This window comes from Pristiophorus japonicus, chromosome 12, assembly GCF_044704955.1.
Source record: "Pristiophorus japonicus isolate sPriJap1 chromosome 12, sPriJap1.hap1, whole genome shotgun sequence".
In the NCBI taxonomy this organism is placed as follows: domain Eukaryota; kingdom Metazoa; phylum Chordata; class Chondrichthyes; family Pristiophoridae; genus Pristiophorus; species Pristiophorus japonicus.
This window is the reverse complement of record NC_091988.1, coordinates 144779902-144797300: the sequence shown is the minus strand read 5'-3', so window position 1 is coordinate 144797300 and position 17399 is coordinate 144779902. Positions and strand designations below refer to the sequence as shown.

The 17399-nt window shown below is 46.8% G+C and overlaps 1 protein-coding gene across 1 annotated transcript in view; it reads left to right on the top strand.

Annotated features, from left to right (window-relative positions):
• LOC139276876 (cadherin-like protein 26) overlaps positions 1 to 17399 on the top strand; it is a 108554-nt gene that overhangs the window by 50675 nt on the left and 40480 nt on the right. The window contains exon 9 of the mRNA XM_070894874.1: positions 10358 to 10500. Within this exon, the coding sequence (XP_070750975.1) occupies positions 10358 to 10500 (143 nt within the window). The remainder of the gene's footprint in view (positions 1 to 10357; positions 10501 to 17399) is intronic.

The window sequence follows — 17399 nt, the reverse complement described above, 5'->3', positions numbered from 1 at the left end:
CATCCCAGGGTATTAAAAGAGATGGCGGAAGTTATAGCAGATGCATTTGTTATAATCTACCAAAATTCTCTGGACTCTGGAGAGGTACCAGCGGATTGGAGAGCAGCTAATGTAATGCCTCTGTTTAAAAAAGGGGGCAAGCAAAAGGCAGGTAACTATAGGCCGGTTAGTTTAACATCTGTAGTGGGGAAAATGCTTGAAACTATCATTAAGGAAGAATAGCGGGACATCTGGATAGGAATAGTGCAATCAAGCAGACGCAGCATGGATTCATGAAAGGGAAATCATGTTTAACTAACTTACTGGAATTCTTTGAGGATATAACGAGCAGGGTGGATAGAGGTGTACCGATGGATGTGGTGTATTTAGATTTCCAAAAGACATTCGATAAGGTGCCACACAAAAGGTTACTGCAGAAGATAAAGGTACGCGGAGTCAGAGGAAATGTATTAGCATGGATAGAGAATTGGCTGGCGAACAGAAAGCAGAGAGTCGGGATAAATGGGTCCTTTTCCGGTTGGAAATCAGTGGTTAGTGGTGTGCCACAGGGATCAGTACTGGGACCACAACTGTTTACAATATACATAGATGACCTAGAAGAGGGGACAGAGTGTAATGCAACAAAATTTGCAGATGACACTAAGATTAGTGGGAAAGTGGGTTGTGTAGAGGACTCAGAGAGGCTGCAAGGAGATTTGGATAGGTTAAACGAATGGGCTAAGGTTTGGCAGATGGAATACAATGTCGGAAAGTGTGAGGTCATCCACCTTGGGAAAATAAACAGTAAAAGGGAATATTATTTGAATGGGGAGAAATTATAACATGCTGTGGTGCAGAGGGACCTGGGGGTCCTTGTGCATGAATCCCAAAAGGTTAGTTTGCAGGTGCAGCAGGTAATCAGGAAGGCAAATGGAATGTTGGCCTTCATTGCGAAAGGGATGGAGTACAAAAGCAGGGAGGTGTTGCTGCAACTGTATAAGGTATTGGTAAGGCCGCAACTGGAGTACTGTGTGCAGTTTTGGTCACCTTACTTAAGGAAGGATATACTAGCTTTGGAAGGGGTACACAGACGATTCAATCGGCTGATTCGAGAAATGAGGGGGTTACCTTATGATGATAGATTGAGTAGACTGGGTCTTTACTCCTTGGAGTTCAGAAGGATGAAGGGTGATCTTATAGAAACATTTAAAATCATGAAAGGGATAGACAAGATAGAGGCAGAGAGGTTGTTTCCATTGGCGGGGGAGACTAGAACTAGGGGGCACAGCCTCAAAATACGGAGGAGCCAATTTAAAACCGAGTTGAGAAAGAATTTCTTCTCCCAGAGGGTTGTGAATCTGTGGAATTCTCTGCCCAAGGAAGCAGTTGAGGCTGGCTCATTGAATGTTTTCAAGTCAAAGATAGATAGATTTTTAAGCAATAAGGGAATTAAGGGTTACGGGGAGAGGGCGGGTAAGTGGAGCTGAGTCCACGACCAGATCAGCATGATCTTATTGAATGGCGGAGCAGGCTCGAGGGGCTAGATGGCCTACTCCTGTTCAAAATTCTTATGTTCTTATGTTCTTATGTTCTTAGGTAGGGGAGAGGCCCACAATCTCTGCTGTGAGCCCAGGCCTCCAGCTTCACCTTCTCGAAAGCTGACTGCCTTGTCTAGTTACACTATCAATGTTGGCCTTTTTTTATAGGAGGCAGGACCACCATCTGTGCTGGTTGTCTCCCTCCTTTGTGTGATAGCTTCCCCTGCAAGAAGAGTTGAAGTGGTTAAATATGTGCCCTGAGCAAGGGCATTCAACCATTGCTATGCATGAGCTAACTTACCACAGTGTGCATGATGACAGAATGAAGTAGCCAAGAGAGAGATGTAAGTAAATGGAGTAGCAGTTTTGATGATGTGAGTGACAGCAGAAAGGAGGTACGATGAAATTTTCCCAGCTAACTTATGGACAACCATGGAAGCAGAGAAGGAAACGATGAAGTGTGAAGTGACTTAAGGTAGGGTCACATGGGGCTGAATAGGAAAAGTAGGAGATGTAAGGAGATTTCCTACATTGGTGCGATTATTACATTGGTTTCTGCAGCCAGGTCCTGATGTAAATATTGATCTCGTTCACACGCTGTGACACCTCTCGCTCGACCCATTCACCAATTCGCATTGCAACTCGCCGAGGGGAAAGGACATCCTTCTCTCACAAACTTGCTTCACAAGCATCTCCACAGCTGAAAGCGCAAAGCTTTTGGAATTCACCTTGCCACTGGACATCTTCCTGCTGCTGCAGAATGTTGCCCCGGCCCCACTTTGGAAAGAAAGACTATAAAGCCACTTTACTCTGCTGCAGGCCTGTAATAATCTGCTGCGGCACTTGATTTGACATTCCCTAATTGGCAAGCTCTCTGCAGCGAGCATGTTTTATGCTGGCAGCTAACTTGACTCATGCAATAAAGGGTGGCCCAGAATGTCAGGCATGTCCCCCTGACTCCACCTGCGACCATTCATTTTGCTCTGCCCACTTGCTCATCCTACATCAGGAGACTAAAGTCGATCCCCATGTTTCAACCCATGCACAATTCGCCCATAGTTACCATGGACTACATACTTTGTTGACAGATGTGACCATTCAATTACTACACCTTACCTAGACATGGAGGGAGGGGAAGAAACAGAAGATCTGGAAATAAATAATTGGGGACAATATTGCTGAGCCCCATTCCACTGACGGAATGGGTACCAGTGTCCGCTGCACCAGAAGAAAGCCTGGCGTTCGTAAAGGTCACCTAATTACAATGGTAAAGGTGGGCAACAGTAGGTGTATCACTGTCCAAACCATTTCTCCTGCACCAGGGCACGCCACTCGCTCCATGGAAATCGAAAGCTATTGTTTCCACATGGCCGATTTTCATCTCTGATTCCAGTTGGAATAAAGTAATAGCAGGCTGTAAAATTGTGGCGTAGCACTTTCCGTCCCATTCCCACCAAATTCAACTGCTGCGATCGGGATAGAAAACAAACTACAGTGTGCAAATCAGGGTTACACACCATAAGTAGGATCCCAATTCTATTTTGTTGTCCGACAGTGGAGCATTTAATGGACAAACCAGCCGTTAGTAAAGGGACCGCTGCAGGCGGCTCTATAAACAGAAGAAAAACCTCGCTGTGGCACTGATTTTCGTGGGGCCCAGAGGTGCAAGAGTGCTCCTCCTACCCATCAGCTGACATTCCTTGTGTAGTGTCCCCCCCCCGCCCCTTCGAGATTGTTCACCCCCCTTGAAGGTCCCACTTTCAGCTTGATTCAGCAGAGGAGTTCACTAGACTACCTCCCCGCACTGCCCCTCCCGCCACCCCCCCCCCCCCCACAACCAGCCCCACATCTACCCACCCTCGATTAGTGAGCTGCCTGTCAGCATTTATACTGCCGAAAGTATTTGACTGAGGCCTGATCATAAAGGTGATCAGGCCTCACACTGAATCCATCCGGCGTTCGGTGGGCTCACAATTCCCACCTCCCGCCCATTGGAATTGGACGTAAAAATGTGCCCTCTTACCTCGCTTCAGAATGCAAAAAATAATTACATCAGTATTTGGGTGTTGTTCCACTGTCGTCATTGGTTTCAAATTTGCATTGTTCAAGACTGGAAGTGATATGTCCTTACTAGATAGTATAAATGCACATGAGGCCCATACTTGAGAGAAGGTCACTCTGTGACCAATTATCTTTATTACCAAGACCTCGAGTGATGAAGGTGGGTGGAGCTTCCCCTTTTATACCTGAAAATCCAGGTTAGGACTGTCTCCCACAAGTTCACCCCCTTGTGGTCAATGTTCTCAAGGTGTACAACTTAGGTCAGCTTATACATGGGTTACAATGATAGTTGAATACATGACATCACCTCCCCCCCAAAGTCTTATTGGGATCACAGGTTAGGTCTCTCTGGTAGGGCACCTGAGTTGGGGCTCCGGTTGTTGGGCGCTGGCCTGAGTATCTGCTGTTTGCGATGCCTCAGGCCTGTCCGGACTGCCCACAGTGACTGGGCTCTCCTCCACTTGGTTCCGGTGTTTGGTCACCTGTGGTGGAGTAAACTCTACGTTGTGTTCTTCCTCTGCTTCTTCTATGGGGTTGCTGAATCTCCTTTTAGTTTGATCCACGTGTTTGCGGCAGATTTGTCCATTGGTAAGTTTAACTACCAAAACCCTATTCCCCTCTTTGGCAATCACAGTGCAAGCCATTTGGGGCCTGCAGCGTAATTAAGGACAAAAGCACAGCCATTGACATCAATACATCATGCCCTCGCATTCCTGTCATGGTAGTCACATTGTGACTGATGCCTACTCTCAACAATTTCTTTCATAGTAGGGTGTATAAGGGATAACCTGGTTTTGAGCGTCCTTTTCATTAGCAGCTCTGCGGGTGGAATCCCTGTGAGCGAGTGTGGTCGGGATCTATTGGCCAACAGGAGGTGTGATAAGCGGCTTTGTAGGGAACTCCCTTGGATTCTGAGCATCCCCTGTTTGATTATCTGCACTGCTCGTTCCGCCTGGCCGTTTGAGGCCGGCTTGAACGGTGCCGTTCTGACATGGTTGATTCCATTGCCTGCCATGAAGTCCTGGAATTCAGTGCTTGTGAAGCACGGGCCATTGTCACTGACCAAGACATCCGGTAGACCATGGGCGGCGAACATTGCCCATAGACTTTCTACCATGGCAGAGGATGTGCTTGAATTTAAAATGGCACACTCAATCCATTTGGAGCAGGCGTCAACATTTTTCCCGTGAAAGGACCTGCGTAGTCCACATGGATGCATGACCATGGCTTGGCGGGCCAGGACCAGGGGCTAAGAGGGACTTCCCTGGGTGCATTGCCAGCTAAGCACACGTGTTACACCCGTGAACACAAAGTTACAGGTCTGCATCTATCCTTGGCCACCAAACGTGTGACCTGGCAATTGCCTTCATCATGACAATGCCCGGGTGCTCATTGTGAAGTTCTCTGATAAACACCTCTCTGCCCATCTGGTGCATGACTACTTGGTTTCCCCACAGTAGCCAATCGGCATGAATCAAGAGTCCATCCTTGCACCTATGAAATGGTTTAAATTCCTCAGGGCATGCCCTGTACGTGGCTGCCCAGTCCCCATTCAGGACACATTTTTAACAAAGGCAGTAGCGGGTTTTTATTTGTCCAGACTTTAATCTGACGGGCTGTCACAGGTGAGCCTTTGCTTTTGAAAGCTTCAACAGCCATGACCATCTCAGCATCATGCTCAGTTGCCCCCTCAGTGGTGGCTAGTGGGAGCCTGCTGAGTGTATCAGCGCAGTTTTCAGTGCCCGGTCTGTGCCGAATTGTGTCGTCATAAGCGGCTAACGTAAGTGCCCACCTCTGTATGCGGGCCGATGCGTTCGCATTTATGGCCTTGTTGTCGGCCAAAAGGAACGTTCGGGGTTTGTGATCTGTCTCCAGTGCAAATTTCCTGCCAAACAGGTACTGGTGCATCTTTTTTTACTGCATTAAACATGCTAGTGCTTCCTTTTCTACCATCCCGTAGCCCCTTTCTGCCTGGGACAAAATTCTGGAGGCATAAGCTTCCGGCGGCAATTGACCATTGGCATTCACATGCTGCAACACACACCTGCCCCCATAGGATAAAGCATCACACGTTAAAACAAGTTTCTTACACGGGTCATATAACGTTAACAGTTTGTTGGAGCATAACAAACGTGCTCTATCAAAAGCCCTTTCCTGGCTGTCCCCCCAGACCCAATCGCGACCTTTGCGTAGGAGCACGTGTAGCGGCTCTAACAGCGTGCTCAAGTTGGGATGAAAGTTACCAAAATAGTTCAGGAGCCCCAGGAACGAACGCAACTCCGTCGTGTTGCGGGGCCTGGCTACTCTCTGGATCGCTTCCGTTTTGGACGCAGTAGGGCTGATCCCGTCTGCTGCTACCCGCATCCCCAGGAATTCTACCTCTGGAGCTAAGAAGACGCACTTCACCTTTTTCAGTCGCAGCCCTACCCGGTCCAGTCTGCGTAGCACCTCCTCCAGGTTGTGGAGGTGTTCTTCAGTATCGCGACCCGTGATGAGGATGTCGTCTTGAAAAACTACTGTCCTTGGAATCAACTTGAGGAGGCTTTCCATATTTCGCTGAAAAATCGTGGTGGCTGAACGAATCCCAAACGGACATCTGTTGTCCTTAAACAACCCGTTGTGTGTCGTGATGCTGGTCAGCTTCTTCGACTGACTCGCCAGCTCCTGGGTCATGTATGCTGAGGTCAGGTCCAATTTTGAAAAAAGTTTGCCACCGGATAGCGTCGCAAAGAGGTCCTCCGCTCTCGGTAGCGGGTACTGGTCTTGGAGTGACACCCGATTGATGGTGGCCTTGTAATCGCCACATATCCTGACCGACCCATCCGCTTTGAGCACCGGCACGATCGGGCTCGCCCAGTCACTAAATTCGACTGGCAAGATGATGCCTTCTCTCAGCAGGCGGTCCAAATCACATTCTATCTTTTCCCGCATCACGTATGGCACCGCTCTGGCCTTGTGGTGTACTGGGCTGGCGTCCGGGTTTATGTGAATCACTACCTTGGCCCCCATGAAAGTGCCGATGCCGGGTTGAAACAATGAGTCAAATTGTTCAGGACCTGTGAGCATGATACTCGCTCCACGGAAGAAATTGCATTAACATCGCCCCATTTCCAGTTCATGACAGCAAGCCAACTCCTCCCCAGTAGTGCGGGACCGTCCCCGGGGACAATCCAGAGTGGCAACCTGTTCTCCGAATCTTTGTGGGTCACGACCACTGTGGCGCTGCCTAGCACCGGAATGATCTCCTTTGTATTTGTCCGTAGCTGTGCGTCAATCGGCAATAATTTTGGCCTCCTGGCCTTGGACACCCATAACCTTTCAAACTGTTTGATACTCATCAGGGACTGGCTGGCCCCCGTGTCTAGCTCCATTAATACTGGGATGCCATTGAGGAGCACTTCCATCATTATCGGTGGCGTCCTGGTATATGAACTGTATATGTGCTCCACATGAACTCGCTGAACTTCAGCTTCCAGCGATTTCCCCCAGTATTCATTTGACCTCGTAGGGCTTATATCGGGCCCGTCCTCCTCATACATCAACCTGGCTGCAGGCTTCCTGCACATACGCGCCAAGTGACCGCTGACGTTGCAGTTTCAGCAGGTATATTGCTGATACCTGCAAGCTCTGGCTGGAGGTGTGTTTGCCTCCACACCTCCAGCATGAGCTGGAGGCCCCGTTGTTGGAAACAAAAGATCCATTATCAGTCTATCATCTCTGACTGTCTCTGTAACTGTCCTTAAGCGCACCATTAACAGGTGTTGATGGCCCCATTACTGGCCGCATTGTCCATTGCGATGGCGTGAATCGCCGGTCAGCTAGCCATTGTCTCTGTTGAATTCCCCCTTTGGGTTCGACTACATGCTGGGGCATGTCCGATTGCCCTTGCCTGCCTAGAGAACTGTGTGCCGCATTAACAATTTTGACTCCTTGGTCGTTTGCCGCATTTGAGCCAAGATTTTTGTCATACATCATTCTGGTCTCTTCCTCCTCTGAGATAAATGCCTGGGCTATCAGAGCCGCCAATTCCAAGGTCAAGTCTTTGGTCCCAATCAGTTTCCTGAAAACCCTAGCGTGTCCGATGCCCTCAATAAAAAAGTCTCGCAGCATCTCCACTCTGCATGCATCTGGGAACTTACATAGGCTCGCCAGTCGCCGGAGGTCTGCCACGAAGTCTGGAACACTTTGCTCTTCTCGCCGCCGGTGCATGTAAACCCGATGTCTCGCCATATGCATGCTGCTCGCTGGTTTAAGGTTTCCCCGATCAACTTACTGAGCTCTTCGAACATCTTATCTGCCGGCTTCTCTGGCACTAGGAGGTCCTTCATCAGGGAGTACGTTCTGGATCCACAAACCATCAGGAGATGAGCCCTGCGTTGTCGGCCGAATCCTGTCCCAACCATTCCTTAGTGACAAAACTTTGCTGTAGTCTCTCAATAAAGTCGTCCCAATCATCACCAACACAGTACCTCTCTTCTGTGCTGCTAGTGGCCATGCTCGCGTGGTTTAAATCCCAGTTTCTCATCGCCAATGATATGTCTTTACTATACAGTATAAATGCACACGAGACCTATACTTGAGAGAAGGTCACTCTGTGACCAGTTACCTTTATTACCAAGACCTCGAGTGATAAAGATGATTGGAGCTTCCCCTTTTATACCTGTAAGTCCAGGTTAGGAGTGTCTCCCACAAGTTCACGCCCTTGTGGTCAATGTTCTCAAGGTGTACAACTTAGGTCAGTTTATACATGGGTTACAATGATAGTTGAATACATGACAGGAAGCACAACACAAAGCAGAAACTCAAACACGCAAGGCCAGCTCACACTGTGTACATTGACCAACAGATCGAGCATGATATTCATTCCAGAGTGAAACCAGGTTGAAAAGATACATTGGACCAACCATGATTGCCTAAACTTAAAAAACGGCAGCGAGGTTTTGTCCATGGATATGCAGAGTTCTCTTCTGCTGGGCATAGTGAGTTGTAGTTGACATTATGGGGGGGGATTTTAACTCCAAAAAGCAGTGGGGTTGGAGTCAGGTGGGTGTTTAAAGTGTTAAAAATGTGAATCCCGATCCCAAACTCATCATAGGTGATCCCTCAAAACAAGGATGACTTGCTTCCACGCCAAAAAAGGATGAGTTCACAGGTGTTTCAATGAAGGACCTAATATTCCAGATCCAAAATTACATGTTGAAGGATGGAAGATGCCTGTGCGTGGATTTTTTTAATGTGTGGTGGTCATTGCACACCAGCCAGCACATGGGCTTGTCAGAGCTAGGTCTTGGTCCAATGGCAAGTATTAGCCAAGACGACTGGAGACTAGCTCTGCTGCACGGACCTAGTGCGCAGACATATTACAGTATGGGTAGGCCCGTGCTGCCCCAGGGATCCCAAACCATCTCCAACTCGCTCACATCTGGGTTAACAGAGGCGGGACAGTGGGTGGGGCGGGGGGCGGCAGCCAACCCATTCCCAGGAGGTGTGTCAGCACTTCAAATATTATAATGAGGCAGGAAGCCTCGGGTTTACAGCAGGTTTCACTGCGGCTGGCTGGAGATCCCAGGCCTCAGGATTCCCAGCAACTGCAGCGAGGCGAGGACAGCTCTGGGAGCAATCCTGTGGGCCGGGAGGAGCAGGCGTGCATCTTTCTGGCCCCCCAAGTTCCCCCGCCCCCCTCCCCGGGCTTGGGGCTGGCATCTACCTGGGGTTGCAACCTCTTGTCCAGCGTTCCCCGCCCGCCTGACAGCCCAGCCTGTCAACCAGTCCTACTTGCAGCCGGTAGCCTGCCCGAGATGTCACATGCAGCCTTTGGGTCTAGAATTCAGACCTGGCCAACTATGCTTTGTAATCCTCAGCTGCCAGAATTTAGGCAGTTGTGCAGTATCATTGCAGCCTCTACTAAATTAACATTTCAGATAGTACTTCTATTTATCTGAAATATCTGTACATGTAAAGGTGGTCCAAGTCTCTAGAGCATGGTAAATGTCCACAGGACAAAACATTTTGATTGCCGAATTGTGACTGTGGTTGCCAAAGTCCCAATTGGCAAATTTCTCAGGAACCTGTCAGAACTTTAATTCCCTTCACATTGGCTGAAATTTCCCAGGAAATAATCAAAACAAAGGCATTAGCATTTCACTGTCTGTCAGACATCTTTCCCAAACTGCTACCCTATCTTCCAACTCTCCACTAATAATGCTGCTGAAGATCTATTAGGAATATTTAACTTTCTGGATAGAGTTATAAATATACTGACATCGGGATTGCCGGTCGCTGCAGTGAGGCGAGCAGAGCCTCGGGGAGCAATCCTCGTGGGCTGGGAGGGGCTCTTTGCTTAAGAATTTATAGCAACACATAGCTATTAAAAATGAGTTGATTTATTAACAAAGGTTTAACAATCACGCTGCACATTACCAGTTCATCCACTAGGATCACAACTGCATACCCCATTAGAGATGACCTAGAACTGATTGGGGTGCTGTTGAGTCTTGTGAACATCATGTGACTGGCTAATCCACTCACAGTGCAACAGCTCCACAACTATTTTTGTGAACCTATAATCAAGTGCCCCTTGTTAAAGGGTTACTAAAACTGGCAAATTAAACAAATTAAACTTTAAACTTTAAACGATCAAATTAAAATTTGGTTGCCAGGGGTGATGATGCAGGCATGCTTCATCCCGGCCTCCCCCCCACCGCAAGCTAGTGATCGTCGTGTTTTGTTAAGTTTGTAATACTGAAGAATTTGTTCTGTCAATGATTATTGTTTAAAAGGTTTGTCAAGGCATATGATCCAGAAGGCTGGGTCACTGTACACGAAGAGACAGGTGTCGTTACAACAGTACATGAATTAGATCGCGAAGCTCCTTCTGTGAATGAGAACCTTTATAAAGTAATTATTCATGCAGTTGATGATGGTAAGTCTGTATATACCAATTGCCTCTGTAGTATGTATGAAAATATTAGATCCGGTTTTCCACCCTTCAATTCTATTAGTTCATTTCATTGAGTGAATTCTAATGGTCCGGGATATCAGTAATAAGGATCAGATCACTTTTCTATTATTGTGATTTTACTGCCACCATTAAGCGTTCACAAGTTAGGTACACGTTATTAGGTGCAAAGAAAAGTTCCTAATTTGCCTCAGGTACATGGCTTAACCTCAAAAGAACAGTTCCAATTGCCAGTGTTACTATTCTCCACAGCAACCATCCCTGACCGAGGCTGCCAATTATTGCAGATTTGTTGGCAATTTGTATTGTGGATTTGCGTCAATTGGGGACTTTTAAATTTTTTTATGAGGCCTTCCTACTAACATGAGTCTAATTATAGCTCCTAATTTGATATAAATCTATGCAATTTCGGCTCACCTAAAATCTACACATTTACCCAGATCAATATTCCATTAGCTCCCCCGTATCAAATGGGCACAGGAGGAATTTAACTGACTGCCCTTGGGGAATTGTTTCCTTAAAGCTGTGATGCTTTAGTTACCGTTGATGGCAAGGTGTTATTTTCTGCCCTATTAGATCTGCCATTTGAGAATTGCATTATTTCCTACAGTTGTTCATATCTAATTTCTTGCATTATGAGATTTTTTTCTCCCATTTCTTTTTCTCTATCATTCTTGCAGTCCACTTGTATATTTTTCACTTTAAGCCAGTATATTGGGCACCATGGGAATTTGTTTGTGGATTCTAATAGTGATTCTAGTTTTGGATGAAGAAGGGAAATTTCTATGAGGCAAGAAAGGCAAGTGGGATTACACCTGAAACATTTAACTTCCAATTACCCTTGGCCCAGAAATTGCAAGTACAGACCTAGGAATATGCACCTGACTATAACAGGAGGAACCTGCCTTTGCTATCTGTATTTGAACAGGGAGGCAGTCGCTGAGCCAATATATTTTCTTAAACCTGACATGCAGGTAATTTCCACCACAGTAAAGTCTCTGCCCATGGTTGTGAAAGTGGCCGTTATTGGATTTCTATGCCACTAGATTCTTCCAAGCCATAACCAGGGATACTTGCCAAATCCATCAGTCGTCTGTGCACAGATACACCAACAAAGTGATGGAAGCAACAATTTTATCATTGAAAGGAGACAACAGAATGAGAGGGCCTGGCACTTTTACCATCTGGCAGATTTCCCAACTGCAGAGCCACATTTATGAGCATGATCACCTTGAAGAGCATGCAAGCTGCAGCCCTTTTATAGATCCATGGTTGCAAGGTTCAGGCGCCATATAATCATGCTCCTTGTGCATACCCCGAACAGCATAAGATCATGGTTAATTCGTATTCATGAGCTGGGCTCACAGAATCCAATAGACCCAGCTCTTCAGAGAGTGCAGCAGGAAAGAAAGACTTGCAAGGGCTGGATTCTCGGTTGGAGGCTTTTTTGGGCGTTAATGGCGGTGGGGCGGTAAAGTTTGCGCCGGGAAATGGTTTGCATCGGCAGCCACAAAATTCAGCAGCTGGGCCCTGAGTGTGGCGGGAGTGCTAAAGGAGGCGTTCCACACCTCTCTTAGGGCGCTAGGCCGCTGAGTAACTGGAAATCTGGAGCTAAAGAGCCGGTCTTGGAGCATCCTAAAAGAGGCTTCCCTGGAAAACAAAATCGCCAAAAATACACAAAAATATTTCTCAATGTCTTGCTCATCCCACAAAAAGATAAATCGCAAAAATAAATCAAAAAAAAAATCTCACTTACCTCATGTTCCTTCCCTCACAGCCACCAGAACAGCTCAGACTGCCTGCTTTCCCAGGTGGTCCCACTGTGGATCCCGCTACGGGTCCCACTTGAAACAAATGCCAACACGCTGTCGCAACCAGAGATGTTGCACACGGGTTCAATGCTCCCAGGCGGTATTGCTCAGCGCCCCCACAAAACCGGCACCAAATTTCCCGGCCGGGGGGCCGGAAGCTGGCCGGAAATCATTTGCATACCCATTACCGCCCCTCTGGGGCATCAATAGAGGCACAACTTCAACAAAAATCCAGCCCTTGCATTTATATTGGCCCAAAGCACTTTACAGTCAATGAAGTACTTTTAGCAGGACATCTAGATAGGAATAGTGCAATCAAGCAGACACAGCATGGATCCTTTTCCGGTTGGAAATCGGTGGTTAGTGGTGTGCCACAGGGATCAGTGCTGGGACCACAACTGTTTACAATCTACATAGATGACCTGGAAGAGGGGACAGAGTGTAGTGCAACAAAATTTGCAGATGATACAAAGGTTAGTGGGAAAGCAGGTTGTGTAGAGGACTCAGAGAGGTTGAAAGGAGATTTGGATAGGTTAAGTGAATGGGCTAAGGTTTGGCAGATGGAATACAATGTCGGAAAGTGTGAGGTCATCCACCTTGGGAAAAAAAACTGTAAAAGGGAATATTATTTGAATGGGGAGAAATTACAACATGCTGTGGTGCAGAGTGACCTGGGGGTCCTTGTGCATGAATCCCAAAAGGTTAGTTTGCAGGTGCAGCAGGTAATCAGGAAGGCGAATGGAATGTTGGCCTTCATTGCGAGAGGGATGGAGTACAAAAGCAGGGAGGTCTTGCTGCAACTGTATAAGGTATTGGTAAGGCCGCACCTGGAGTACTGCATGCAATTTTGGTCACCTTACTTAAGGAAGGATATACTAGCTTTGGAAGGGGTACAGAGACAATTCACTAGGCTGATTCCAGAAATGAGGGGGTTACCTTATGATGATAGATTGAGTAGACTAGGTCTTTACTCGTTGGAGTTCAGAAGGATGAGGGGTGATCTTATAGAAACATTTAAAATCATGAAAGGGATAGACAAGATAGAGGCAGAGAGGTGTTTCCATTGGTAGGGGAGACTAGAACTAGGGGGCACAGCCTCAAAATACGGAGGAGCCAATTTAAAACCGAGTTGAGATAGAATTTCTTCTCCCAGAGGGTTGTGAATCTGTGGAATTCTCTGCCCAGGGAAGCAGTTGAGGCTAGCTCATTGAATGTTTTCAAGTCAAAGATAGATAGATTTTTAAGCAATAAGGGAATTAAGGGTTACGGGGAGAGGGCGGGTAAGTGGAGCTGAGTCCACGACCAGATCAGCCATGATCTTATTGAATGGCGGAGCAGGCTCGAGGGGCTAGATGGCCTACTCCTGTTCCTAATTCTTATGTTCTTATGTTCTTATTAAAGTGTCGTCACTATTGGAATGTAGGAACCATGGCAGCCAATTTACACCCAGCATGCTTCCACAAACATGGGATCTTTTATATCCGCCTGAGAGAGCAGACAAGGCCTCAGTTTAACATTTCATCTGAAAGACAGCATGTCTGACTGTGCAGCACTCCTTCAGTACTGCGTCAGTACTACTCAGTATTTTGTGCTCATGTCTCTGGAGCGGGACATGAACCCCACAAACTTCTGACTCAGAGGCAAGACTGTTACCACCTGAGCCATGGTTGACAGCAGTCCTAGAAGTGCTCTTGCTGGGATTGTTGAATTGTCCCAGTATTGCTAAACGTTCCTGCTTTCCTCTCATCTTGCACACTGCGTAAACTTGATCTCATCCAAACTCTACTTCCCATATCCTAACTTGCACCAAGTCCCGTTCACCCATCATTGCTGTGCTCGCTGACCTTCATTGGCTCCTGGTCTGGCAACACCTCAATTTTAAAATTCTGATGAAAGCTCATCGTTATCTCTGAACTGTTAACGTTGTTTCTCTGTCCACAGATGCTGCCTGACCTGCTGAGCATTTCCAGCATTTTCTGTTTTTATTTCAGATTTCTAGCATCCACAGTATTTTGCTTTTGTTTTAAAACTCTCATCCTTGTTTTCAAATCGGTCCGTGGCCTCGGCCCTCCCTATCGCTGTGACCACTTCCAGCCCTACAACTCTCCGAGTTCGCTGTGTTCCTTTAATTCTGGCCTCTAGCACACCCCTGATCATTCCAGCATTGGTTGGCACGCTTTCAGAAGCCTCGGTCCTAAGGTCTGGAATTCTCCCCTAAACCTCTCCATCTCTCTCTTCTCCTTTAACATGCTCCTTAAAACCCATCTCTTTGACCGAGCTTTTGGTTACTTGACCTACTATCTCCTTTTGTCGCTCAGTGTCAAAGTTTGTTTGATAACGCTCGTTGGGCCATATTAATACAGTAAAGGTGCTTTATAAAACGCTAGTTGTTATTGTGATGACAGTACAGAGAGATAACAACTCTTTTCACTTCAGTTGTATACAATGGTAAGTGTAGTGCATGCACCTCACAGATCCTTAATATAGCAATAATTGGAAAGAGAGTAGTTTCACACCATATGGAGTACAATGCCGTGTCGCATTGTGGGCCATGCTGTACAATATTATAGCTCTATCTGTGACCCATAGTCCCTTTCAGTTTGGCCTTCCCACTGGGAGTGCAGGATCATGGAATTTTCGTTAAATATTTTAAATATTTTGATATCCTGTGATATTTTCTCAAGTGGTTTCATGTTTTTAAGTTTGGGGTAACTGGCTCCCTTTTTGAAATGAACTTTGTTATAGCTAACAGTTTAGCAGGCTCTTCAAGATTATTTTTAATTTGGAAAAAAAGAGTGAGTGAAAAGGTTATTGTATCACTAATGTACTATAATTTCTATGAGCCTTGACCATATTAGTATAATTCCTATCAATATCTGTTTCTTTCTGTGTATGTTCTTAGTTTTTCTGTTGTCTGATTTATTTGTTTATTATTTTTCTGTAAATTATGAAAAAATCATTAAGGATGGAAGTACATAGATATCCACAGTATCAAAAGGATTAGTCGAGCTTTGAAAACAGAAGTTAAGATGTTATTATACTACTTCAAACATTGAAATAATTCATGTACATGACACTTGAACAGTTTTTTGAACGAATGGACCTTCCATGGCTGTGCCCATGAAAAGTCAGGACAAAGCAGGTTCCCTCAGTGTATTAGTGATACTATAGGTATAGGTGTGAAGACCTGTTGCTTCTTGAGCTTATGAAGCTTCATCTAGTTGTAGAAATATACAACTTCAGGAAAGAATCTGTCACTGAATGATGATGCCCAAATAAGGTGTGTGTGGCATAAATAGCAAATTTACTATATTATAGATATAGACAACAAAGGAAGGGGCTTAAGGCCAATGTGACAGACTGCCAAGGATGAAAGGATAAAGAGAGGGAAAGAATCAATCTGCAATGATTAGGTTGACACCAAGCTTAAGTTTTCAAAGCCTGATCAAGAGGAAGGAAAGGTTGAGATAGATGTGGAATTCTAGGGGTAGAAATTGCCCCCCACCCCCTGCCCGAAACGGGGTGCATGCAACCAGTTTCGATTATTTTTACTGTAGCTGTGGTTGAGGTCGCCTCTTGAGTGAACTTCCGCCCTTTGTTGTTTTTTCTTAATTCGGATCCGGAAGTTGCCCTTAAAGAGGGGCGGATACATGACGGTAGCAACACTTGAGGGGCGGAAGTTGGGGGTGGTGCGGAGTGGCCGACGCAATGACGTCATCATGGCACTGCGCCACCATGGCTCTCCGCTTTACTTAAAGGGGAGAGCATTCTCGATGTTAAAATTTCAGTCCACTGGGCCACCAGGGAGTGTTTCGGCCGGGCCAGCCTGCTGGCGACCCGGCTGAACCCGGGGGCATAATTGCTGGGTCGGCATGGTAGTCGGCCGACAAAACAAAAAACATGGCGGCAGTGGCAGTGCGCCCTCCCCTTTAAGGGAAGCCGCACCGCCATAGCAGAAGGCCACAGCCTCACTGGACCCACGGGGAAAAAACAGGTTTTGGCACCGCCGTGCATGCCGAAGATTTTCAGAGGGTAATATCGCTGTTGGTGGGGGGGGGTGGGGGGGGTTAGATCGGCGGTGCGCACGTGCTTAACACAGCTCAGCAGCAGCAGAGCGGTTGGAGGTGGGGGGGGGGTGGGTGATCGGGACACTGCCAGGAAAACTCGGAAAGGCAATTGGGCTATCAGCGGACATTTCACGAAAAGTCGGCAGCCGCTTCACTGTGCAGTGTGGCCGCCGATTTGCGGTGGTAACAGGCCTGAAGGAGAGGGGCAATTTCGGCCCCTTACAGTTTTAAAGTCCTGCAAAATCATTACTTAGAGCTGGAGACTGATGAATCTTGAGGCTGATTCTTGGATGGGGCGATTTGGTTAGGAGTGACACTTACAGGGAGTACTTTCACAGCACCTGATTTTTCTGTTCATTGATATTAATGGTTGGAAATTGAGCAGTGGGCCCATCATTTCGCCATTTTGCGTCTCGTCAGAAAAGTCTGATCTGAGCAACAGCCCTTGAATTTCAACACAGTCAGGGTGTAAGGTGGAGGAAGATTGTGCAGGTGAATGGGGGAGAAATTCAGTCACGCCTCATTTGGGGCAGTAACCCAGACGTTGCAGTAATTTTAGCGCCTTGAAAAAGTTTACGCCCTCCGCCCAGAAGTTCGTCAGAATCAGCCGTTGCTGGGGGGGCGATAACAAAAGTTTGGTCGGTACATTTTGCTGATGCATTGTATATGCGCGGAACTCCGAATCAGATCCCAGAAAAAAACAAGTCTTAAAGGCGTGGCATCGTTATGCATCCATTAAAGTTTTCAAAATCACTTGATTTCAATCTGTACTGTTATGTCTGAGACGTTAGTTAACGGCCAGAGTGAGCGGTAATGGGAGCGTAAGAGGTTACCAACCAGGAGTGCAGCTTCTTGCATCCCGACCGAAAATTCATTAGAGGCTCGCCGGGGGCACAAACCAGTAGCGTCCGGCTGCTGATCAATGTGATCCACACGTTAGTTAGGCAACCGAAAATCCATCCCAATGTGTTTAAGGTTAAAAAGA